Source organism: Somniosus microcephalus, chromosome 13 (genome assembly GCF_052327205.1).
Source record: "Somniosus microcephalus isolate GS21.2 chromosome 13, FLI_Smic_1.0, whole genome shotgun sequence".
Lineage (NCBI taxonomy): Eukaryota > Metazoa > Chordata > Chondrichthyes > Squaliformes > Somniosidae > Somniosus > Somniosus microcephalus.
The window spans coordinates 3,550,774-3,576,841 of record NC_140999.1 but is presented as its reverse complement, the minus strand read 5'-3'; the positions used below and the strand labels follow the sequence as shown (position 1 = coordinate 3,576,841).

At 54.7% G+C, this 26,068-nt stretch overlaps 1 protein-coding gene across 1 annotated transcript in view; it reads left to right on the top strand.

Moving 5' to 3' along the window:
• The first annotated feature begins 13,295 nt into the window (after positions 1-13,295).
• tmem59l (transmembrane protein 59-like) overlaps positions 13,296-26,068 on the top strand; it is a 29,901-nt gene continuing 17,128 nt past the window's right edge. The window contains exons 1-4 of the mRNA XM_086004350.1: positions 13,296-13,490; positions 15,386-15,491; positions 21,684-21,778; positions 24,427-24,579. Of these exons, the coding sequence (XP_085860476.1) occupies positions 13,332-13,490; positions 15,386-15,491; positions 21,684-21,778; positions 24,427-24,579 (513 nt within the window). The 5' untranslated portion in view covers positions 13,296-13,331. The remainder of the gene's footprint in view (positions 13,491-15,385; positions 15,492-21,683; positions 21,779-24,426; positions 24,580-26,068) is intronic.

The window sequence follows — 26,068 nt, the reverse complement described above, 5'->3', positions numbered from 1 at the left end:
GGAGATGTCAGCCACGCAGGTAGAGATATGCCCGAGGTGGATTTCTGGGGGAAAACGAATATCTTTTCGTGAGGGGTAGCGTTAGTGGCAGTACATAATAGAGACCTTATGGAGTGGAGAACGTCTGGGAGGACTTCCTGCCAGCGGGAGGCCGGAAGGCCTTTTGACTTTAAGGCTAACGTGACAGCCTTCCAAACAGTAGCATTCTCCCTTTCCACTTGCCCATTACCCCGGGGGTTGTAGCTAGTGGTTCTGCTAGTGGCTATCCCCTTCGAGAGCAAGAACTGGTGCAGCTCGTCACTCATGAATGACGTCCCCCTATCGCTGTGTATGTAGTTCGGCATGCCAAACATGCAGAATAGATTACAGAGACACTTGATGACCGTGGCACTGGTCATGTCTGGGCAGGGAATGGCGAAGGGGAAGCGGGAATATTCATCAATGATATTGAGGAAGTATACGTTACGGTCGGCAGAGGGAAGGGGTCCCTTGAAGTCCAGACTTAGGCGCTCGAATGGCCGTGTGGCTTTGATAAGGTGTGCACGGTCAGGCCTGTAGAAACGAGGCTTGCATTCCGCACAGATGCGGCAGGCTCTGGTCATTGCCCTGACCTCCTCGATGGAGTGGGGCAGATTGCGGGACTTTATAAAATGGTATAGTCGAGTGACCCCTGGGTGACAGAGGTCGTTGTGGAGACCCTGTAATTTGTCCGTATGAATGCTGGCACACATTCCCCGCGATAGGGCGTCTGGGGGTTCATTAAGGGCTCCCGGCCTGTACATAATATCATAGTCGAACGTGGATGGTTCGATCCTCCACCTGAGTATTTTGTCATTCTTGATTTTCCCCCTTTGTTATTAAACATGAAAGCCACCGACCGCTGGTCGATGAGCAGGGTGAAACGTTTGCCGGCTAGGTAGTGTCTCCAGTGCCGCACTGCCTCCACTATAGCCTGTGCCTCCTTCTCGACAGAAGAGTGCCTGATTTCAGGTCCCTGAAGGGTTCGGGAGAAGAAGGCCACAGGTCTCCCAGCCTGATTGAGGGTCGCAGCTAAGGCAAAGTCTGACGCATCGCTTTCGACTTGAAAGGGAATGCATTCGTCCACTGCACACACTGCAGCCCTTTCAATGTCCTGTTTAATACTGGTGAAAGCCTCCCGAGCTTCAGCTGATAGTGGGAAGGACGTCGATTTAATGAGGGGTTGGGCCTTATCAGAGTAATTGGGCACCCATTGGGCATAATATGAAAAAAATCCCAGGCACCTTTTTAAAGCTTTGGGATTGTGTGGCAGGGGCAGTTCCTTTAGGGGGCGTAATCGGTCAGGGTCCGGTCCAATTACCCCATCTTCCACCACACAGCCGAGGATACAGAGACGGGTTGTGTTGAAGACACATTTGTCTTCGTTGTAGGTTAGATTCAGCTTTAGGGCAGTTTTTAAAAATCTCGCAAGATTTAGATCGTGGTCTTGCTGGTTGTGCCCGCAGATAGTGACATTGTCCAGATAGGGGTAGGTAGCTTGTAGTTTATTCTCGTCAACCATGCGGTCCATCTCACGTTGGAAGACCGAGACCCCATTTGTTACCCCGAAGGGCACACTGAGAAAATGGTAGAGGCGCCCGTTCGCCTCGAAGGTGGTGTATGGGCGGTCCTCCGTTCTAATGGGGAGCTGGTGATACGCGGATTTGAGGTCGATAGTCGAGAAGACTCGGTATTGCGCAATCTGGTTGACCATTTCTGATATGCGGGGTAAAGGGTAGGCGTCCAGCTGGGTATAAATATTAACAGTCTGGCTGTAGTCAATTACCATCCGTTTCTTTTCGCTATTTTTAACTATGACTACTTGGGCACGCCACGGGCTGGTACTGCATTCAATAATGCCTTCCCGCAGGAGTCTGTCCACTTCCGCCTTGATAAAGTGTCTGTCTTCCAGACTGTACCGTCTACTTTTGGTCGCTATGGGCCTACAGTTCGGAGCGAGATTAGCGAATAAAGAGGGCGGGCTGATTTTTAAGGTTGATAGGCCACAGACTGTGAGTGGCGGCTGGGACCTGCCATATGCTAGCGTGACACTTTCGTGGTGGCACTGGAAGTCCAGGCCCAAGATTACATTAACACAGAGTTCTGGCATCACGAGGAGTTTAAAATCCTTGTAGTCCGTGCCTTTTACAGTCAGTGTTACCACACAGTAGCCCAAAATGTCCGAAGTGTGGGGCTTAGCAGCCATAGCAATTCTGCTCCGTGTAGGGGTTACCGTTAATGAGTGCCGCCGTACCAGGCTAGGGTGGATAAAACTCTCGGTACTCCCACAGTCAATTAAACATTTCGTTAAATTCCCGTTTACCTGTATGTCCATCATGGATTTTGTCAACGGGTGTGGCCTGGATTGATCCACCGTGATCGAAGCCACTGTTGGGCCCTGGGCGGCCGTTGAGTCGGGAAAAGATGGCGGATCCCAAGATGGCAGCCCGCACAGCACGCACGAGGCGGTGACGGAGTTGGAAATCGGATTCCCCCTGCAGACTTTGCTAAAATGCCACTTTTTCTTACATTTGAAGCATGTAGCGTCCTTCGCTGGGCATCGTTGTCTGGGGTGCTTGGCCTGGCCGCAGAAGTAGCATTTCGGGCCTCGAGACATTGCCGCTGTAGTAGGACTCCTGGATGAACTTCTGTGTGGGGACTCTGGCGGCGTAGAGCTGGTCTGAGACCTGGATGGGGAAGATGGCTGATTCCAAGATGGCGGCCCCCTCGGCGCACACGAGGCGGTGAGGGCCGCATGGCCGGAAGAATAAGAGTCAGAGTTTCTCTGGGCCATGTCCAGCGATCGCGCAGTGGCCACTGCCTTTTTTAAGTCCAGGACCTCCTTCTCCAGCAGTCTCTGCCGGATATAATTCGATTTGAGGCCCGTGATGAAGGAATCGCGGACCAATTCGTCAGAGTACGCGTTGGCCGTCACGGCCTTGCAGTTACAGTCCCGGACCAGGTCCTTTAGGCCCTGTAAGAAATCGTCCATTGATTCCTCTGGTCGCTGCCTGCGTGTAGCCAGCAGATGTCTGGCGTACACTTCGTTTACCGGCCTCTGGTATTGGGCCTTCAGGATAGTGATGGCCTCCGTGTAAGAGGTGGCGTCCCGGATGAACGAATAAATCCAATGACTTACGCGAGTAGTCAGTAGACTCAGTTTATCTACCTCGCTAGCGGATGAGGCCCCCGCGAAGAGTTCGAAGCATTTGAGCCAGTGTCCAAATTGATTTGATGCTTCAGCAGAATGTGGATCCAAGTCCAGACGCTCTGGTTTTAGGAGTCGATCCATCCTAGTATTCTTTAGTGATTAAAATTGATGGGCCTTCAGTAACCAAAAAACTAGAAGTTATAGACTTAAACAAGTTGGCTTTTAATCACTAAGATCAGAGCTAACATCTCAACACGCCGACTGGTTCACAGGAATGAGTCATACAGATCCTGGGATCTTTATGTAAGAGAAGTCAGGGGCGGAGCCAAGAGCCAAGACCTGGAACCTCCCAGGTTAGTCGGGAAAGAGAAAGTGAAACTATACACAGTGGGGGAGGGTAATATACATGAGTGCAAAACGAATACAGCATCAAGACAAACAGATTTCATTACACTGCCCCTCCGACAGTGCAGCGCTCCCTCAGTACTGCCCCTCCGACAGTGCGGCGCTCCCTCAGTACTGCCCCTCCGACAGTGCGGCGCTCCCTCAGTACTGCCCCTCCGACAGTGCGGCGCTCCCTCAGTACTGGCCCTCCGACAGTGCGGCGCTCCCTCAGTACTGCCCCTCCGACAGTGCGGCGCTCCCTCAGTACTGCCCCTCCGACAGTGCGGCGCTCCCTCAGTACTGCCCCTCCGACAGTGCGGCGCTCCCTCAGTACTGCCCCTCCGACAGTGCGGGGCTCCCTCAGTACTGCCCCTCCGACAGTGCGGGGCTCCCTCAGTACTGCCCCTCCGACAGTGCGGCGCTCCCTCAGTACTGCACTGGGAGGGTCAGCTTCGATTATGTGCTCAAGTCTCTGGAGTGGGACTCTTTCCCTCATTTATTTATAAAAATCAGCTAAAGTCAAAAGTGATTCAATTGATAATCGCCACACGTTATATTATTTACAATTACTGCCGCTCCTGAGGTGACTCCCACACACTGACGTTCCTGGAATCTGGTGATGTTTCTATTTCCAGAAACATTGACTTCACCTACCACAAGACTGGAATTACAGAATTTCCTGTTTAATTAAAATGCTTTGGAAAAAATTATGACATTTTTCAGAAATTGCTTGTTCAAGCTGGAAATGAATTATTAAAATCTGTTAATGACAACCCTCCAGGTACACATTAAGGCACCTAATAATCCCTGGAATTTAGATGGTTAAAAGGTGATTTGATTGAGGTTTCTAGGACTAAGAAAGAAATTTACAGGGAGAGAGTAAGGTTCTGAGGAGCAGTGAGTGTTGTATCTTTGGTAAATTAGAGACTGGGAAGGTTGCGATTGACAGTGAGAAGCTGGAGGCTAGAAGCTGGTTTTGTTTAACCAGAATTCCTTATTAAGGTGGAGCTGCTTCCACCCGTGGGAATGTCAAGAGAAGGAAGGTAGTTGGGCAATGACGACTTCAGTACTGCTCCTCCGACAGTGCGGCGCTCCCTCAGTACTGCCCCTCCGACAGTGCTGCGCTCCCTCAGTACCACCCCTCCGACAGTGCGGTGCTCCCTCAGTACTGCCCCTCCGACAGTGCGGTGCTCCCTCAGTACTGCCCCTCCGACAGTGCGGTGCTCCCTCAGTACTGCCCCTCCGACAGTGCGGCGCTCCCTCAGTACTGCTCCTCCGACAGTACAACGCTCCCTCAGTACTGTTCCTCCGACAGTGCGGCGCTCCCTCAGTACTGCCCCTCCGACAGTGCAGTGGAGAGCTCCCTCAGTACTGCCCCTCCGACAGTGCAGCGGAGAGCTCCCTCAGTACTGTCCCTCCGACAGTGCAGTGCTCCCTCAGTACTGCCCCTCCGACAGTGTGGCGCTCCCTCAGTACTGCCCCTCCGACAGTGCAGCGCTCCCTCAGTACTGCCCCTCCGACAGTGCAGCGCTCCCTCAGTACTGCCCCTCCGACAGTGCAGCGCTCCCTCAGTACTGCCCCTCTGACAGTGCAGCACTCCCTCAGTACTGCCCCTCCGACAGTGCGGCGCTCCCTCAGTGCTGCCCCTCCGACAGTGCAGCGGAGAGCTCCCTCAGTACTGCCCCTCCGACAGTGCGGCGCTCCCTCAGTACTGCCCCTCCGACAGTGCAGCGCTCCCTCAGTGCTGCCCCTCCGACAGTGCAGCGCTCCCTCAGTACTGCCCCTCCGACAGTGCAGCGCTCCCTCAGTACTGCCCCTCCGACAGTGCAGCGCTCCCTTTGTACTGCCCCTCCGACAGTACAGCGCTCCCTCAGTACTGCCCCTCCGACAGTGCAGTGCTCCCTCAGTACTGCCTCTCCGACAGTGCGGCACTCCCTCAGTACTGCCCCTCCGACAGTGCGGCACTCCCTCAGTACTGCCCCTCCGACAGTGCAGCACTCCCTCTGTACTGCCCCTCCGACAGTGCGGCACTCCCTCAGTACTGTCCCTCTGACAGTGGAGCGCTCTCTCAATACTGCACTGGGAGTGTCACCCTGGATTATATGCTCAAATCTCTGGAGTGGGGCTTGAACCCACATTACTGGGGCATTAATACTGGGACAGTGTTACTGTGGCACTATTAATGGATGAAGAGGGGTGGGAGGAGGCTCGTGTGTAGCATTAACACCGGCATAGACCAGTTGGGCCGAATGGCCCATTTCTGCGCTGTAAGTTCTGTGTAATATATCATTACTGGAACACTATTCCAGGCATGTAAGATGGGTATTCTCCAGCATTACAGGTCTACTTGGTGTGAAAAGTGCTGCAATGAAGGTCACTGGACAGAGGTGAAGAGGTGACTGACTACAGGTGGCACCAAGTACAGCCCAATGAAAAATACAGGAGCGCATAACCGCATGGAATGAGGAGAAGGCCACTCAGCCAAGGATTCCATTTCTTCCACAGACCATGTACAATCTGCCCGCTCATGGACTTCACATAACAAGAGTCACTTCACTCCAAGAGGAACTCACTGTGGGCTACACTTTAGACGGTGCGAGTGATAAGGCACCATGCAAATGAAAAGGTTCTTATTGATGGTCTTTTGAGAAAGGTTCTGCAAAATGTTTCCATGCTCCCTAAAATGATATCAAGCAAATCTCCAGAATATCTACTGTCGGAGGGGCAGTACTGAGGGAGTGCTGCACTGTCGGAGGGGCAGTACTGAGGGAGCGCTGCAGTCGGAGGGGCAGTACTGAGGGAGCGCTGCACTGTCGGAGGGGCAGTACTGAGGGAGCGCTGCACTGTCGGAGGGGCAGTACTGAGGGAGCGCCGCACTGTCGGAGGGGCGGTACTGAGGGAGCGCTGCACTGTCGGAGGGGCAGTACTGAGGGAGCGCTGCACTGTCGGAGGGGCAGTACTGAGGGAGCGCTGCACTGTCGGAGGGGCAGTACTGAGGGAGCGCCGCACTGTCGGAGGGGCAGTACTGAGGGAGCGCTGCACTGTCGGAGGGGCAGTACTGAGGGAGCGCTGCACAGTCGGAGGGGCAGTACTGAGGGAGCGCTGCACTGTCGGAAGTGCTGTCTTTCAGATAAGACATTATATTTGCGTCTGCTCTCTCAGGTGGATGTAAAAGATCCCACAGCCGCTATTCAAGGTACAGTGGGGGAGTTCTCCCTGGTGTCCTGGCCAGTGTTTATCCCTTAACCAACATCACTGAAACAGATGATCATTATTTTATTGCTGTTTGTGGGATCTTGCTGTGCACAAATTGGCTGCCGTGTTTCCCACATTACAACAGTGACTACACTTCAAAAGTACTTCATTGGCTGTAAAGCGCTTTGGGAAGTCCTGAGGTTGTGAAAGGCGCTATAGAAATGCAAGTCTGTCTTTCTAGTAGTAATAATGTTCCGTGATTGATAATAATGTCACAGTACTACTGGACTAGTAATAGTTTACCATTAATGGTGTGACAGCAATAGTGTACCAGTAATAGTCTCTGAATAATAGTGTACTAGTAATCAATGTTCCCCCTCGTCAGGTCCTGCGCATCGATCGTCAGGTCCTGCGCATCGATCGTCAGGTCCCGCGCATCGATCGTCAGGTCCCGCGCATCGACCGTCAGGTCCCGCGCATCGATCGTCAGGTCCTGCGAATCGATCGTCAGGTCCTGCGCATCGATCGTCAGGTCCCGCGCATCGACCGTCAGGTCCCGCGCATCGATCGTCAGGTAATGCGCATCGATCGTCAGGTCCTGCGCATCGATCGTCAGCTCCTGCGCATCGATCGTCAGGTCCCGCGCATCGATCGTCAGGTCCTGCGCATCGATCGTCAGGTCCTGCGCATCGACCGTCAGGTCCCGCGCATCGATCGTCAGGTCCTGCGCATCGATCGTCAGGTCCCGCGCATCGATCGTCAGGTAATGCGCATCGATCGTCAGGTAATGCGCATCGATCGTCAGGTCCTGCGCATCGATCGTCAGGTCCTGCGCATCGATCGTCAGGTCCTGCGCATCGATCGTCAGGTCCTACGCATCGATCGTCAGGTCCTGCGCATCGATCGTCAGGTCCTGCGCATCGATCGTCAGGTCCTGCGCATCGATCGTCAGGTCCCGCGCATCGATCGTCAGGTCCTGCGCATCGATCGTCAGGTCCTACGCATCGATCGTCAGGTAATGCGCATCGATCGTCAGGTCCTGCGCATCGATCGTCAGGTCCTGCGCATCGATCGTCAGGTCCCGCGCATCGATCGTCAGGTCCTGCGCATCGATCGTCAGGTCCTACGCATCGATCGTCAGGTAATGCGCATCGATCGTCAGGTCCTGCGCATCGATCGTCAGGTCCTACGCATCGATCGTCAGGTCCTGCGCATCGATCGTCAGGTCCCGCGCATCGACCGTCAGGTCCTGCGCATCGATCGTCAGGTCCTGCGCATCGACCGTCAGGTCCTGCGCATCGATCGTCAGTTCCTGCGCATCGATCGTCAGGTAATGCGCATCAACCGTCAGGTCCTGCGCATCGATCGTCAGGTCCCGCGCATCGACCGTCAGGTCCCGCGCATCGACCGTCAGGTCCCGCGCATCGATCGTCAGCTCCTGCGCATCGATCGTCAGGTCCCGCGCATCGATCGTCAGGTCCCGCGCATCGATCGTCAGGTCCTGCGCATCGACCGTCAGGTCCCGCGCATCGATCGTCAGGTCCTGCGCATCGATCGTCAGGTCCCGCGCATCGATCGTCAGGTAATGCGCATCGATCGTCAGGTAATGCGCATCGATCGTCAGGTCCTGCGCATCGATCGTCAGGTCCTGCGCATCGATCGTCAGGTCCTGCGCATCGATCGTCAGGTCCTACGCATCGATCGTCAGGTCCTGCGCATCGATCGTCAGGTCCTGCGCATCGATCGTCAGGTCCTACGCATCGATCGTCAGGTCCCGCGCATCGATTGTCAGGTCCTGCGCATCGATCGTCAGGTCCTACGCATCGATCGTCAGGTAATGCGCATCGATCGTCAGGTCCTGCGCATCGATCGTCAGGTCCTACGCATCGATCGTCAGGTCCCGCGCATCGATCGTCAGGTCCTGCGCATCGATCGTCAGGTCCTACGCATCGATCGTCAGGTAATGCGCATCGATCGTCAGGTCCTGCGCATCGATCGTCAGGTCCTACGCATCGATCGTCAGGTCCTGCACAGGCCGCTTACCAGCTCCAGCCGCTGGAAGCGATGCCGCGCATGCAGTGGCCACGCAGCAAATTTAAAGGGGCTTTAATTGCTAGTAATAGTATTCCCGTCATAGTCCAACAGTGACAATGTTCTATATTAACCACAAATAATATCTGAACAATAGCATCTTAGTCATAGTTGCTGATAATAGTCTCCCAGTAACAGTAGGCTGGTAATAGTGTCTCAGTATTAATGACCCAGTGAAACTGACCCACTAATAATGTACTGGTAATGGTGTACTAGTAATATTGCCCAGGAACATTGTAACCCTGTCCTGGGCTGTCCCAGACTCCCTGTCCCAGGCTTTCCTCCCTCAGTCCCGGGCTATCCCAGACTCCCTGTCCCAGGCTGTCCCTCCCTCAGTTCTGGGCTGTCCCAGCCTGTCTGTCTGTCCCAGTCTGTCTGTCTGTCTGTCCCGGGCTGTCCTGTGCTGTCCCAGTCTGTCTGTCTCGGGCTGTCTTTCCGTGCTGTCCCAGCCTGTCTGTCTGTCCCAGTCTGTCTGTCCCGTGCTGTCCCTGTCTGTCTGTCCCAGTCTGTCCGTCCCAGTCTGTCCCTTGCTGTCTGTTTGTCCCAGTCTGTCAGTCTGTCCCGTGCTATCCGTCTGTCCCGTGCTGTCCCAGTCTGTCTGTCCCAGTCTGTCCGTCCCAGTCTGTCCCTTGCTGTCTGTTTGTCCCAGTCTGTCAGTCTGTCCCGTGCTATCCGTCTGTCCCATGCTGTCCTAGTCTGTCTGTCTCGTGCTGTCCCAGTCTGTCTGTCCCGTGCTGTCCTAGTCTGTCTGTCCCGTGCTGTCCCAGTCTGTCAGTTTGTCCCAGTCTGTCTGTCTGTCTGTCCCGTGCTGTCCCAGTCTGTCCCGTGCTGTCCCAGTCTGTCTGTCTGTCCCGTGCAGTCCCAGTCTATCTGCCTGTCTGTCTGTCCCAGTCTGTCTGTCCCATGCTGTCCCTTGCTGTCTGTCTGTCCCGTGCTCTCCCAGTCTGTATGTCTGTCCTGTGCTGTCCCTGTCTGTCTGTCCCGTGCTGTCCCAGCCTGTCTGTTTGTCCCAGTCTGTCTGTCCTGGGCTGTCCTAGTCTGTCTGTCTGTCTTTCTGTGCTGTCCTGGTCAGCCTGTCTGTCCCGTGCTGTCTCTGTCTGTGTCTGTCCCATACTGTCCCAGTCCGTCTGTCTGTTCCGTGCTGTCCCAGTCTAATGTCTGTCTGTTTGTCCCGTGCTGTCCAAGTCTGTCTGTCTGTCCCGTGCTGTCCCAGTCTGTCTGTCCCGTGCTGTCCCAGTCTAATGTCTGTCTATCCCAGTCTAATGTCTGTCTGTCCCATGCTGTCCCTGTCTGTCTGTCTGTCCTGTGCTGTCCCAGTCCGTCTGTCTGTCCCGTGCTGTCCCAGTCCGTCCGTCTGTCTTTCTGTCCCAGCCTGTTTGTCTGTCCTGTGCTGTCCCAGTCTGTCTGTCCTGGGCTGTCCCAGTCTGTCTGTCTGTCCCGTGCTGTCCCTGTCTGTCCCAGCCTTTCTATTTGTCCCAGGCTGTCCCAGTCTGTCTGTCTCCTTTGTCCCAGTCTGTCTGTCCCAATCTGCCTGTCTGTCTCGTGCTGTCCCAGTCTGTCTGTGTCTGTCTGTCTGTCCCAGTCTGTCTGTCCTGTGCCGTCACAGTCTGTCTGTCCCGTGCTGTCCCAGTCTGTCTGTCTGTCCCGTGCTGTCCCAGTCTGTCTGTCTGTCTCGTGCTGTCCCAGTCTGTCGTCTGTCCCATGCTGTCCCAGTCTGGCTGTCCCAATCTGTCTGTCTGACCTGTGCTGTCCCAGCCTGTCTGTCTGTCCTGTGCTGTCCCTGTCTGTCTCAGTCTGTCTGCCTGTCCCGGGCTGTCCCAGTCCGCCTGTCTGTCCCGTGCTGTACCTGTCTGTCTGTCCCAGTCTGTCTGTCTGTCCTGTGCTGTCCCAGACTGTCTGTCCTGTGCTGTCTCAGTCTGTGTGTCTGACCTGTGCTGTCCCAGTATGTCTGGCTGTCCCAGTCTGTCTGTCTGTCATGTGCTGTCACAGTCTGGCTGTCCCAGTCTGGCTGTCTGTCGCAGCCTGTCTGTCCAGTGCTGTCCCAGTCTGTCTGTCCCGTGCTCTCCCAGTCTGTCTGTTCCGTGCTGTCCCAGTCTGTCTGTTTGTTTGTCCCGTGCTGTCCCAGTCTGTCTGTCTGTCTGTCCTGTGCTGTCCCAGTCTGTCTGTCCCATGCTGTCCGTACCCTGCTATCCCAGTCTGTCTGTCTGTCCTGTGCTGTCCCAGTTTGTCTGTCCTGTGCTGTCCCAATCTGTCTGTCCCAGTCTGTCTGACCCGGGCTGTCCCAGTCTGTCCTGTGCTGTCCCAGTCTGTCTGTCTCAGTCTGTCTGTCCATCCTGTGCTGTCCCAGCCTGTTTGTCTGTCTTGTGCTTTCCCAGTCTATCTATCCTGTGCTGTCCCAGTCTGTCTGTTTGTCCTGTGCTGTCCCAGTCTGTCTGTCCGTCCTGTGCTGTCCCAGTCTGTCTGTCCGTCCCGGGCTGTCCCAGTCTGTCTGTCCCGTGCTGTCCCAGTCTGTCTGTGTGTCCCGGGCTGTCCTCTGCTGTCCCAGTCTGTCTGTCTTTCCATGCTGTCCCAGTCTGTCGGTCTGTCCCGTGCTGTCCCTGTCTGTCTGTCTGTCTCATGCTGTTTCAGTCTGTCTGCTTCTCCCAGTCTGTCTGTCTGTCTGTCCCGTGCTATCCCAGTCTGTCTGTTTGTCCCAGGCTGTCCCAGTCTGTCTGTCTCATGCTGTCTGTCTGCCCCATGCTGTCCCTGTCTGTCTGTCCCGTGTTGTCCCAGCCTTTCTGTCTGTCCCGTGCTGTCACAGTCTATGTCTGTCTGTCCTGTGCTGTCCCAGTCTGTCTGTCTGTTCTGTGTGGTCCCAGTCTGTCTCTTGCTGTCCAGTGCTGTCTTAATCTGTCTGTCCCATGCTGTCCCAGTCTGTCTGTCCTGGGCTGTCCCCGTCTGTCTGTCCCGTGCTGTCCCAGTCTGTCTGTCCCGTGCTGTCCCAGTCTGACTGTCTGTCTGTCCCGTGCTGTCCCAATCTGTCTGTCTGATTGTCTGTCCTGGGCTGTCCCAGTCTGTCTGTCTGTCCTGTGCGTTCCTTTTAATCTGTTTGTCCCAGTCTGTCTGTCTGTCCTGTGCTGTCCCAGTCTGTCTGTCTGTCCCGTGCTGTCCCAGTCTGTCTCGTGCTGTCCCAGTCTGTCTCGTGCTGTCCCTGTCTGTCCCATGCTGTCCCAGCCTGTCTGTTTGTCCCGTGCTGTCTCAGTCTGTCTGTCCCGTGCTGTCTCAGTCTGTCTGTCCCGTGCTGTCTCAGTCTGTCTGTCCCGTGCTGTCCCAGTCTGTCTGTCCCGTGCTGTCCTAGTCTGTCTGTCTGTCCCGTGCTGTCCCAGTCTGTCTGTCCCAGTCTGTCTGTCGGTCCCGTGCTGTCCCAGTCTGTCTGTCCCAGTCTGTCTGTCTGTCCCAGTCTGTCTGTCCCATGCTGTCCCAGTCTGTCTGTCTGTCCCGTGCTGTCCCAGTCTGTCTCGTGCTGTCCCTGCCTGTCTATTTGTCCCGTGCTGTCTCAGTCTGTCTGTCTGTCCCGTGCTGTCCCAGTCCGTCTGTCTGTCCCGTGCTGTCCCAGTCCGTCTGTCTGTCCCGTGCTGTCCCAGTCTGTCTGTCTGTCCCGTGCTGTCCCAGTCTGTCTGTCCCGTGCTGTCCCAGTCTATCTCGCGCTGTCCCTGCCTATCTCGCGCTGTCCCTGCCTGTCTGTTTGTCCCGTGCTGTCTCAGTCTGTCTGTCTGTCTCGTGCTGTCTCAGTCTGTCTGTCTGTCTGTTTGTCCTGTGCTGTCTCAGTCTGTCTGTCCCGTGCTGTCTCAGTCTGTCTGTCCCGTGCTGTCTCAGTCTGTCTGTCCCGTGCTGTCCCAGTCTGTCTGTCCCGTGCTGTCCTAGTCTGTCTGTCTGTCCCGTGCTGTCCCAGTCTGTCTGTCCCAGTCTGTCTGTCGGTCCCGTGCTGTCCCAGTCTGTCTGTCTGTCCCATGCTGTCCCAGTCTGTCTGTCCCATGCTGTCCCAGTCTGTCTGTCTGTCCCGTGCTGTCCCAGTCTGTCTGTCTGTCCCGTGCTGTCCCAGTCTGTCTCGTGCTGTCCCAGTCTGTCTCGTGCTGTCCCTGCCTGTCTATTTGTCCCGTGCTGTCTCAGTCTGTCTGTCTGTCCCGTGCTGTCCCAGTCCGTCTCTCTGTCCCGTGCTGTCCCAGTCTGTCTGTCTGTCCCGTGCTGTCCCAGTCTGTCTGTCTGTCCCGTGCTGTCCCAGTCTGTCTGTCTGTCCCGTGCTGTCCCAGTCTGTCTGTCTGTCCCGTGCTGTCCCAGTCTGTCTGTCCCGGGCTGTCTGTCTGTCCCGTGCTGTCCCAGTCTGTCTGTCCCGGGCTGTCTGTCTGTCCCGTGCTGTCCCTCCCCCTGACGTCAGGCTCTGCAGCAATCCCCGGGCTCCTCTCCTCCCTCTCTCCCTCCCTCTATCTCTCTCACTCTCACTCTCTCCCGGACAATGGCAGCCGCTGCTCGGATCTGCGCCGCGCTGCTGGTGCTCTCGGCCGCCGCCACCTGCAGCCCCGCCGCCCCCGACCCCTTCGACAGCCTCCTCGGGGAGCCGGCTCGCTGCCAGAGCCGCTGCCGCAGCACCTTCCCGCAGGCCGGCCTGCCCAGGGTAAGGCAGTCGGCACTCGCTGCTCCATCCTCGGGCTCCGCCGCAACCCTACCCGGGGGAGAGAGAGAGAGAGAGGGAGGAGGGAGATGGGGAAGTGTTGGATGGGGAGGAGGAGGGAGAGGGCGAGGGGGCTTCGCTGGGTTATAGACCGTGTTTTGCAACAATGCAATGGCAGCTCACCGACCAAACAGCAATAAAGGAAGCAAATTGAATGCAAATCTCCTGCAGCCTATTTCCCAGCGAATCTTGGTGGAAATATTTAGCAGAGGGAGGGTAATGGTTGGTGAATGGGTAAAGCATTAGATTCTGCCATCACCCTCCGAGCAGTTTCTTCTGTTTTCAAGACGATTTCAAGTTATTGCTGAGCAAGGGGGAGGCAGCTTTCCGATGAATCTTTGCAAACACTGCGTTGGGTGTTTTTGCAAAGAAACTGTTAGAGCAGAGCAGATCCCATCTTGTGTGTGTGAGACAGATGGAGGTGTGTGTCATGGTACCAGCTTCCCATCTGGTCCTAGATACGCCAGCAGATGAGGCAGGAGCCGTCATTGATTCTCTCTGTGTGGCTTATGCAATTCACAGAAGAGAATTCATGGACCGTGTTAATCCAGTCAATAATGCAGCTACAAGACTGGGGGGTTGAATTTTATAAATTCTGTTCGAGTGAAGCCGTGTATTCAATCCTTCGCTATGTCAGTTTAATTGTGTTTTCTCCATCAGTTGTTAACGCTGTACTCCCTGGGTGGGTGAATGCACTGGCAGCGGTGTGGTACTGGGCTATACGCACCAGTTAGTCACGGGTTCAATCCCAGGCCGTGCTGAGTGAGTTGCCCTCCGCTGTGGCAACAGTCGGGGGTGCTAATGTTAACCTCGGTGGAGGGGGAAACTCAGCCTTTCCCACTGTCCATCGTTACCCACTGACCCCTGCTGCAAATGACCCGTGTGTAGATGGCGGATGAGCTCGGGGATTGGCTAGGCGGTGCTGCCTCCCATGGTTCACTATCCAGTTAGCGTGCAATGTATAGGATCGCACACAAGGCACGACTGTTCGTGTCAGGTAATCGAAGGCGGCTGTGGAACCCATACCCAAGTCAGTGTCTGAGAAACCCTTACCCCAGTGAGAGACAGTGCCCGTGGCACCCGTACCCCAGTGAGAGTCAGTGTCTGTGGAACCCGTACCCCAGTGAGAGTCAGTGTCTGTGGAACCCGTACCCCAGTGAGAGTCAGTGTCTGTGGAACCCGTACCCCAGTGAGAGTCAGTGTCTCTGGAACCCGTACCCCAGTGAGAGTCAGTGTCTGTGGAACCCGTACCCAAGTGAGAGTCAGTGCCTGTGGAACCCGTACCCCAGTGAGAGTCAGTGCCTGTGGAACCCGTACCCCAGTGAGAGTCAGTGTCTGTGGAACCCGTACCCCAGTGAGAGTCAATGTGTGTGGAACCCGTATCCCAGTGAGAGTCAGTGTGTGTGGAACCCGTACCCCAGTGAGAGTCAGTGTGTGTGGAACCTGTACCCCAGTGAGAGTCAGTGTGTGTGGAACCTGTACCCCAGTGAGAGTCATTGCCTGTGGAACCCGTACCCTAGTGAGAGTCAGTGTCTGTGGAATCCATACCCCAGTACCTTCGAGAGAAAGGGGAAAAAAATAAAAGCTTAAAAAAGGGATATTGTCAAGGAGGAGTGTTTTGCCAGAGTTTAGTTTATAAATGGTGCGCATCAGATCAACGCTCACTTGTGAGTGATTTAATCGTGATGAAATGCTCGTCCTGTGCCACCCGGCCTAGTCAATCACCCTGTGCTGTGACCGAGGCTTTACACTGTGGAGAGAGATGGGAAATGGTGTGCGAGGCACCCACACGCAGTCAGCTGTTCATTGCCTTCTGTCTGTTTTCGTTTGTCCTGTAGGAGGCTCCACTGAGCGCTTGTCAGCGAGGGTGCCGACTCTTCTCGATCTGTCAGTTTGTGGATGGGATCAGTGGTTTGAACAGCACCAGGGCCGAGTGCGAGGCAGGTGAGGACTGAGATCAGTGACTGATGGCATTGCGTGCTCCAGGGCCCCGGGTACCTACCAAGACCACTCGGCTCCCCACCTCATTACAGCCTTGGTCCAAACATGGACAAAGGAGCTGAATTCCAGAGCTGAGGTGAGAGTGACTGCCCTTACCATCATGGCAGCATTTGACAGAGTCTGGTATCAAGGAGCCCTAGTAAAACTGAAGTCAATAGGAATCGGGGGGGAAACTCTCCACTGGCTGGAGTCATACCTAGCACAAAGGAAAATGGTTGTGGTGGTTGAAGGTCAATCATCACAGCCCCAGGACATCACTGCAGGAGTTCCTCAGGGCAGTGTCCTAGGCCCAACCATCTTCAGCTGTTTCATCAAAGACCTTCCCTTCAACATAAGGTCAGAAATGGGGATGTTCGCTGATGACTGCACAGTGTTCAGCGCCATTCACAACTCCTCAGATAACGAAGCAGTCCATGCCCGCACGCAACAAGACCTGGACGACATTCAGGCTTGGGCTGATAAGTGGCAGCTAACATTCGCGCCACAGAAGTGCCATCAATGATTATCTCCAACAAGCTAGAGTCTAACCACCTCCCCTTGACATTCAACAGCATTACCATCGCCGAATCCCCCACCATCAACATCCTGGGAGGTCACCATTGACCAGAAACTTAACTGGATCAGCCACATAAATACTGTGGCATAGAAACATAGAAGATAGGAGCAGGAGTAGGCCATTCGGCCCCTCGAGCCTGCTCCGCCATTCAATGCGATCATGGCTGATCATCCAAACTCAGTACCCTGTCCCTGCCTTCTCCCCATATCCCTTGATCCCTTTAGCCTCAAGAAATATATCTAACTCCTTCTTGAATATATTTAATGAATTGGCCTCAACTGCCTTCTGTGGTAGAGAATTCCACAGGTTCACCACTCTCTGGGTGAAGAAATTCCTCCTCATCTCAGTCCTAAATGGCTTACCCCTTATCTTTAGACTGTGACCCCTGGTTCTGGACTCCCTGCCATCGGGAACATCCTTCCTGCATCTAGTCTGTCCAGTCCTATTAGAATTTTATAAGTTTCAATGAGATCCCCTCTCATTCTTCTAAACTCCAGTGAGTATAAGCCCAATCGACCCAATCTCTCCTCATACGTCATTCCTGCCATCCTAGGTATCAGTCTGGTGAATCTTCGCTGCACTCCCTCCATGGCAAGAACATCCTTCCTCAGGTAAGGCGACCAAAACTGCACACAATACTCAAGGTGTGGTCTCACCAAGGCCCTGTAAAACTGCAGCAAGACATCCTTGTTCTTGTACTCGAATCCTCTCGCTACGAAGGTCAACATACCATTTGCCTTCTTAACCGCCTGCTGCACCTGCATGCTTACCTTCAGCGACTGGTGCATAAGGACACCCAGGTCTCGTTGCACTTCCCCTTCTCCCAATCTATTGCCGTTCAGATAATAATCTGCCTTCCTGTTTTTGCCACCAAAGTGGATAACCTCGCATTTATCCACATTATACTGCATCTGCCATACATCTGCCCAATCACCCAACCTGTCCAAATCATACTGGAGTTTCTCGGCATCCTCCTCACAGCACACACGCCCACCCAGCTTTGTGTCGTCTGCAAACTTGGAGATATTACATCTAGTTTCCTCGTCTAGATCATTAATATATATTGTGAATAGCTGGGGTCCTAGCACCAATCCCTGCGGTACCCCACTAGTCACTGCCTGCCACTCGGAAAAAGACCCGTTTATTCCAACTCTTTGCTTCCTGTCTGCCAGCCAGTTCTCTATCCAAGTCAGTACCTTGCCCCCAATCCCATGTGCTTTAGCTTTACACGGTAATCTCTTATGCGGGACCTTATCGAAAGCCTTCTGAAAGTCCAAATACACCACATCCACTGGTTCTCCCTTATCTATTTTACCAGTTACATCCTCAAAAAATTCCAGCCAACAAGAGTGGGCCAGAGGCTGGGTATTCTGCGGCGAGTGTCTCACCTCCTGACTCCCCAAAGCCTTTCCACCATCTACAAGGCACAAGTCAGGAGTGTGATGGAATACTCTCCACTTGCCTGGATGAGTGCAGCTCCAACAACACTCAAGGGGCTGGAGTTTCTCAGCCCCGAGGAGGCGGGTATAGAGGCGGGACTGCCGGTAAAGTTGCAGAATTTGGGGGCAGGTGGCAAACCCGCCCCCAACCCACCTCCGTGCCCTCTTGCCAGGAGGCGGGAAGCCGTCCTGTCCCGTCTCCTCGAGGCGGGAAAGGGATTAAAGCCTATTAAGTGCCTGTTAACAGGTAGTTAACAGGCAGGAAATAGGATTATCCCCATTTTTCGCTCCGAAGTGCAGGCTTCCCGACCTCGGGGATCCCCGCCAGGGTGTAGGAGACGAAAAGGAGATCTGCGGGGGTCGGAGAGGTCTGAATGTGCGATGTAGAGGTGAGTGATGGGTGCAAGTGTGGAGTGGTAAGTGTGTAAGGTGAGTGTAAAGTGTTAGAGAATGTTCACTTACCTTTGTTTCTGCCTACAGCTGTGGAGCCAGAGTCCCGACATCTCCATTGTAGATTTCACAGACTGGCTGTAGGATCCTCCGAACCAACAGCCAGGTGATTTCTGCAAAGTTGAAAGGTTTGATGAGTCCTGAACACAAGGGCTCATCAAACTACACAGACTGTCGGTGTTTGACAGCTTCACAGAGCTGTCAAACGATGACATTTCTTCTTTCAAAAGTTCTTGACAGATGACACGTCATATGTTGATGTGCTCAGTCACTGACTTCCTCCTAATTGGCCTGCTGAGCCCGCTGGGCGGGCTTAACAAGGTCAATCAGGGGAAAATCCCGCTGGTTGGCCAGAAGCTGATGGAGGCGGGATTGAGAGCCGGCAAGTGGGAGTCCCGCCTCCAAAAGCTTCCCATTGAGAAAATCCAGCCCAAGAAGCTCGACACCATCCAGGACAAAGCAGCCTGCTTAATGGGCACCCCATCCACCACCTTAAACATTCACTCCCTCCACCACCGGCGCACCATGGCTGCAGTGTGTACCATCTACAAGATGCACTGCAGCAACTCGCCAAGGCTTCTTCAGCAGCACCTCCCAAACCCGCAACCTCTTCCACCGAGAAGGACAAGGGCAGCAGGCGCATGGGAACACCACCCCCTCCAAGTTCCCCTCCAAGTCACACACCATCCTGACTTGGAAGTATATCGCCAATCCTTCATCGTCGCTGGGTCAAAATCCTGGAACTCCCTCCCTGACAGCACTGTGGGAGCACCTTCACCACACGGACTGCAGCGGTTCAAGAAGGCGGCTCACCACCACCTTCTCAGGGGCGATTAGGGTTGGGCAATAAATGCCGGCCTTGCCAGCGACGCCCACATCCCATAAACGAATTTTTAAAAAATGAGAGTGTTCCAGATTTCCACCACCCTTTGTGTGAAGAAGTGCTTCCTGACATCACCCCTGAACGGCCTGGCTCTAATTTTAAGGTTCTGCCCCCTTGTTCTGGACTCCCCCCACCAGAGGAAATAGTTTCTCTCTCTCGACCCCATCAACTCCCATTACCTTTTAAAGACTTTGATTAGATCACCCCTCAACCATCTAAACTCAAAGGAAAGTCTATGCCACCTGAAGCAGCCGAGGCTCAGTGGATAGCACTCTTGTCTCTGAGTCAGAAGGTTGTGGGTTCAGGTCCCACTCCAGAGACTTGAACATAAATTCTAGGCTGAAACTCCAGTGCTTGGGGAGTGCCACACTGTCGGAGGGGCAGTACTGAGGGAGCGCTGCACTGTCGGAGGGTCAGTACTGAGGGAGTGCCACACTGTCAGAGGGGCAGTACTGAGGGAGTGCCACACTCTCAGAGGGCAGTACTGAGGGAGCGCTGCACTGTCGGAGGGGCAGACTGAGGGAGCGCTGCACTGTCGGAGGGGCAGTACTGAGGGAGCGCTGCACTGTCGGAGGGGCAGTACTGAGGGAGCGCTGCACTGTCGGAGGGGAAGTACTGAGGGAGTGCAGCACTGTCGGAGGGGCAGTACTGAGGGAGCGCTGCACTGTTGGAGGGGCAGTACTGAGGGAGTGCCACACTGTCAGAGGGGCAGTACTGAGGGAGTGCCACACTCTCAGAGGGGCAGTACTGAGGGAGCGCTGCACTGTTGGAGGGGCGGTACTGAGGGAGCGCCGCACTGTCGGAGGGTCAGTACTGAGGGAGCGCTGCACTGTCGGAGGGGCAGTACTGAGGGAGTGCCGCACTGTCGGAGGGGCGGTACTGAGGGAGCGCTGCACTGTCGGAGGGGAAGTACTGAGGGAGTGCAGCACTGTCGGAGGGACAGTACTGAGGGAGCGCTGCACTGTCGGAGGGGCAGTACTGAGGGAGTGCCGCACTCTCGGAGGGGCAGTACTGAGGGAGCGCCGCACTGTCGGAGGGGCAGTACTGAGGGAGTGCCGCACTGTTGGAGGGGCAGTACTGAGGGAGCGCTACACTGTCGGAGGGGCAGTACTGAGGGAGTGCAGCACTGTCGGAGGGACAGTACTGAGGGAGTGCCGCACTGTCAGAGGTGCCGTCTTTCAGATGAGACTTTAAGCCGAGGCCCCGTCTGCTCTCTCTGATGGACATAAAAGATTCCACGGCCACTATTTCAAAGAAGAGCAGGGGGAGTTCTCCCCGGTGTCCTGGGGCTAATATTTATCCCTAAAAACAGATGATTTGGTCATTATCACATTGCTGTTTGTGGGAGCTTGCTGTGCACCAATTGACTGCCAGCTTATCCATCAGAACTGGCAAAAGAACTGGAACTCAACAATTTCAGGCCATAACCACTGCTCCCATTTTCTCGGACAGCAGCTGCTGGGAATGGTTCTGCTGTCCCTATTTACACCTCCTCTGGACCCACCTTTTGTTTCTTTACTTGCCCCATTACCATCTCCTTTTGCCTCGCACCATCGTCCCTTTTGTCATTTAATCTCTCCTGCCTTCCAGCCTATCACAGACCTTCCCTTTTGTTCTTTCCTCCCCTCCCCCCTTTCCCTGCCTCTGCACTCGCTAAAAAATGGTTACATCCCTAACTTTTTCCAGTTCTGACGAAGGGTCATCGACCTGAAACGTTAACTCGGTTTCTCTCTCCACAGATGCTGCCTGACCTGCTGAGTATTTCCAGCATTGTCTCTCTTTATTTCAGTGCTTTATAAAGGTTTAGCATAACATCCTTGCTTTTGTACTCTGAGCTGGATTTTCTTTGAGGAGTCAAGTAGGAGGCGGGACTACAACTTTCGGGGTTGTAGTCCTGCCTCCATCGAGTTGTGGCCGACCCACTTGATTTTGACTTGATTGACCTTGTTGAGCTCGCCCAGCGGGCTCAGCAGGCCAATTAAGGGCCACTCGGCAACAGGTGACGTCAGGGATTGACATTTCATCTGTCAAGACCCTTTGACAGATGAAATATCAGCGTTTCACAGCTGTTTGAAGCTGTCAAACACTGACAATCTGTACTACAAGTTAATTCCTTCCTCTCAGGATGATTTAGAAATCTCTCCAGAACAGAAAGCTGAATGCTGCAATTTTTGACAGCTGGCGGCCATTCTGCTTTCTGTGCCGGTGAGATGAGGGACTCCCGAGACCTGAAGGAAGGAAGGCTGTCAAGGTAAGTACAAGTAAGTAAAACTTCTTTAAACACTTTACACACACCAAACACACTTACCTCTGCACTCATGCACCCATCACTCACCTGAACACCGGACATCTCGACCCCTCCAAGCCCTTCATCCCGACGGCCCGCCTCGCTAACTTGGCGTGGTTTGGAGCCGTCGGGAATCCCACATTTCACCAGTGAAAATAGGGATTAGGCTAAAAACTGCCTGTGAACTACCTGTTAACAGGCAGGTAATTGGCACTAATCCCCTTCCCGTCTCAGGGAGGCGGGTCCCAGTGCGGGGCGGGTACCCGCCTCCTTTGAAACTAGCATGGAGGCGGGATGGGTTTGTGCCCCCCCCCCCCCCGATTTTGGGCTTTTAACCCCCCACACGCCTCCAATCCCGTCTCCACGGCCCAATGAAAATCCTGCCCTGTGCCTCTGTTTATAAAGCCCAGGGCGTTTGGGTGGGGGGAGCCCAGCAAAGCGTGGTGGGGGGGGGGGAAGAAGGGGCTGGGGGGGAGTCTTCTTAAGAAAGGGATTGTGATGCGTGTACTTGTGTTGACAGCATGCCTGGAGGCTTACACCCAGATGGAGGAGCAGTACGGCTGCAACACTGGCTGCAGGGAGCAGTTCCTAGAGACGGAGAGGAGACAGAAGCAGGTAACGGCACTCACAGGCAGCAATCGGCACGCAGGCAAGCGCGAGACGGGCTTTACGAGTAAAGAGCACGTTTGGCCACGTTCACTGGCGCGAGCGTGCGACTGACTCGTGCAAATGCACGCACGAAATGGAGGACTGTGGGAGACGCCTGTTAGTCTGACTTGAAAGAAAGATAGAACTCACATTTCTATAAAAGAAAGATTTGCATTTCTATAGCGCCTTTCAGTGGACGTCCCAAAGCGCTTTACAGCCAATGAAGTACTTTTTGAAGTGTAGTCACTGTTGTAATGCAGGAAATGCAGCAGCTACTTTTGCGCACAGCAAGCTCCCACAAACAGCAATGTGTAAATGCCGTGGGATCTTTTACATCCACCCGAGAGGGCAGACGGGGCCTGAGTTAAACGTCTCATCCGAAAGACGGCACCTCTGGCAGCGCAGCACTCCCTCAGTACTGCACTGGGAGTGTCAGCCTGGCTCACGTCTCTGGAGTGGGACGCGAACCCACGACCTTTCTTACTCCTGCCCCTGTGCTCTTGTCCTGTAAGAGGACGTCACGGCCCGTTTACCCCCGGCCCGTTGTTTCGATTCGCTCGAATGAGTTGTGGTGTCAGCGTGGGGAGTCGCTGTGGCAGCTCTCTGGCACTCTGTACCTTGTCGAGACTCCGAGACATCGCCATCCATCAGCCGCAATGACTGCGTCAATAGAGCCTGGGGAGACGGTTGGCTTGTTTAATAGAAAGATCAGTTGTGTTTTGTGAAAGATGCAGATCTGTTAATTGGACTCGTCCCCTGGAGCCCTTGGCCAGCTCTCTGCTACCGGTGACTCAGGGCCAGCCTGGCGCTGGGAATCTGATGAAGCCTGCGGTCCTGGGCAGTCCCCTCCACCCCGCACCCCCGCCTGCCTGAAAAGTAATGCCAGGGTCTGGTATTGGGTGTCAGATGTGGCTCAGTGGGTAGCACTCTCACCTCTGAGTCTGTAGGTTCTGGGTTCAAGTCCCACTCCAGAGACTTGAACACACAATCCCTCCACAGCCTCGCTCCCTCCCTATCTCTGTAACCTCTTGCAGTCCTACAACCCTCCGAGATCTCTGCGCTCCCCCAATTCTGGCCTCTTGCGCATCCCCCGATTTTAATCGCTCCACCATTGGTGGCCGTGCCTTCAGCTGCCTGGGGCCCTGAGCTCTGGAATTCCCTCCCTAAACCTCTCCGCCTCTCTCTCCTCCTTTAAGACGCTCCTTAAAACCGACCTCTTTGACCAAGCTTTTGGTCACCTGCCCTAATATCTCCTTATGTGGCTCAGTGTCAAATTCTGTTTAATAATCACTCCTGTGAAGTGCCTTGGGACATTTTTCTACATTAAAGGCGCTATATAAATGCAAGTTATTGTTGAGACCCCCAGTGCAGTACTGAGGGAAAGCTGCACTGTTGGAAGTGCCGTCTTTCAGATGAGACGTTAAACCAAGGCCTCTGACTGAGCAGCACAGTTCAGGAGGGTCTCGGGTCTCGGGTCCAGTCCTGCTTCTGTGCGGATTCTGGCCAAGGTCGGACAGGTGTCACAAGTTCCCTTAGTTCTGCAGAATGAGGGGGAAATGAACCAGGAGTCCCGCTGCTGATCTTTATCCAGGGATCTTTACTGTCAAGTGCCTGTCTAGACATTGAATGGGTTCCGGATTGGCGATGCCCCACAGCTGAATAGCTAACTCGAGGTTCACCTGCGTAAAATCAACTGCAAACTCTCCCTGTGGGGTCGGTATATCGGCCTCGGAGGGGGGGCAGCGCAGATTCACCAGACTGATACCGGGGCTAAAAGGGTTAAATTCCAAGGACAGGTTGCACAGACTGGGCTTGTATTCCCTCGAGTTTAGAAGATTAAGGGGTGATCTGATCGAGGTGTTTAAGATGATTAAAGGAGTTGATCGGGTCGAGAGAGAGAAACTATTTCCTCTGGTGGGGGGAGTCCAGAACAAGGGGGCAGAACCTTAAAATTAGAGCCAGGCCGTTCAGGGGTGATGTCAGGAAGCACTTCTTCACACAAAGGGTGGTGGAAATCTGGAACTCTCTTTTCCCCCCCCCCCCCCCCCCCCCAAAAGCTGTGAGGCTGGGGGTCAATTGAAATTTTAGAACTGAGATTGATAGATTTTTGTTGGGCGAGGGTATTAATGGTTACGGAACCAAGACGGGTGGATGGAGTTAAGATACAGATCAGCCACAATCTAACTGAATGGCAGAACAGGCTCGAGGGGCTGAATGGCCTCCTCCTGTTCCTACGGGTTCCACGATTGCCATTCACTGCCTCGCCCAGGTGGCCATTCTTCACATCCGAGGCTGGACAGCTAGCATTGGCAGACTGTTCAACTATAGGTGGCATCACTGCTGAGTCCATTCGTGTCTTAACCTGACATCCACAGACATACGTTACCCAGCAAGGTGACTCGATGCGGACCTGATTGGGAACCCTGGCCTGAGGGATATTCAGGTCAGCGAACTCAGCACAGGCTGGGAATGCAGCCTGGGTCCTTGCTAGTCTCTCTAACTCAGTACTGGGAGTGCACTGACATGCTGAGCCACAGTGCTGCTCTAACAGGGTTATTAGGTTCCATTCAGAATGGATTGTGTGGAGTAAGTCTCTCTCTCTGTGTCTCCCGCAGACCCTGACAACACCCCCTGACGCCCCCTCACTCTCCATCTTCGACTACGTAACCAACCTGTGCAGTGACATCGTCAGCTCCGCCCAGAGTTTCATCTCCTCTACCTGGACCTTCTATCTGCAGGCAGAGGATGGCAAGGTCGTCGTCTTCCAGGTAACGCAGACACTGCACCCCAAAAAAACCCAAACACTGCACCCCAACCCCCCAAAACCCCACACACTGCACCCCAACCCCCTAAAACCCCCCACAAAAACTGCACCCCAACCCCCTAAAACCCCACACACTGCACCCCAAAACCCCTCACAAAAACTGCACCCCAAAACCCCCCCCAAAAAACCCCAAACACTGCACCCCCACCACCTCGCGTCGTTGTCTCTCTCTTTCATCTTCGCTCTCCCTCCTGTCTGCCTCTCGGCGACATCATCCGAAAACACAATGTCAGGTTCCACCTGTACGCTGCCCTCACCCGCTCTACCTCCCCACCACCTCTCTCAATCCCTCCACTGACTCTAAATTGACACGCTGCTGGTCCGACATCCAGTTCTGGATGAGCCGAAATTTCCTCCAACTAAAGACTGAAGCCATTGCCTTCGGTCCCCGCCACCGACTCCATCCCTCTCCCGAACATCTGTCTGAGGCTGAACCACACTGTTCGTAAGCTTGGTGTCATATTTGACCCTGAAACGAAATTCCGACCCCGCATCCTCTCCATCACCAAGACTGCCTACCTCCACCTCCGTAACATCGACCGTCTCCGCCCCTGCCTCAGCTCATCCGCTGCTGAAACCCTCATCCATGCCTTTGTTACCTCCAGATTCGACTATTCCAACACACTCCGGGCCGGCCTCCCACATGACACCCTCCGTAAACTTCAGCTCATCCAAAATCTGCTCCCTGTGTCCTGACTCACACCCAGTCCCGTTCACCCATCACCCCCTGTGCTCACTGCGCCGTGTCCTAACTCACACCCAGTCCCGTTCACCCATCACCCCCTGTGCTCACTGCCCCGTGTCCTAACTCACACCCAGTCCCACTCACCCATCACCCCCTGTGCTCACTGCCCCGTGTCCTAACTCTCACCCAGTCCTGTTCACCCATCATCCCCTGTGCTCACTGCCCCGTGTCCTAACTCACACCCAGTCCCACTCACCCATCACCCCCTGTGCTCACTGCCCCGTGTCCTAACTCTCACCCAGTCCTGTTCACCCATCATCCCCTGTGCTCACTGCCCCGTGTCCTAACTCACACCCAGTCCCGTTCACCCATCACCCCCTGTGGCCACTGCCCCGTGTCCTAACTCACACCGAGTCCCGTTCACCCATCACCCCCTGTGCTCACTGCCCCGTGTCCTAACTCACACCGAGTCCCGTTCACCCATCACCCGCTGTGCTCACTGCCCAGTGTCCTAACTCACACCCAGTCCCGTTCACCCATCACCCCCTGTGCTCACTGCGCCGTGTCCTAACTCACACCCAGTCCCGTTCACCCATCACCCCCTGTGCTCACTGCCCCGTGTCCTAACTCACACCCAGTCCCGTTCACCCATCACCCCCTGTGCTCACTGCCCCGTGTCCTAACTCACACCCAGTCCCGTTCACCCATCACCCCCTGTGCTCACTGCCCCGTGTCCTAACTCACACCC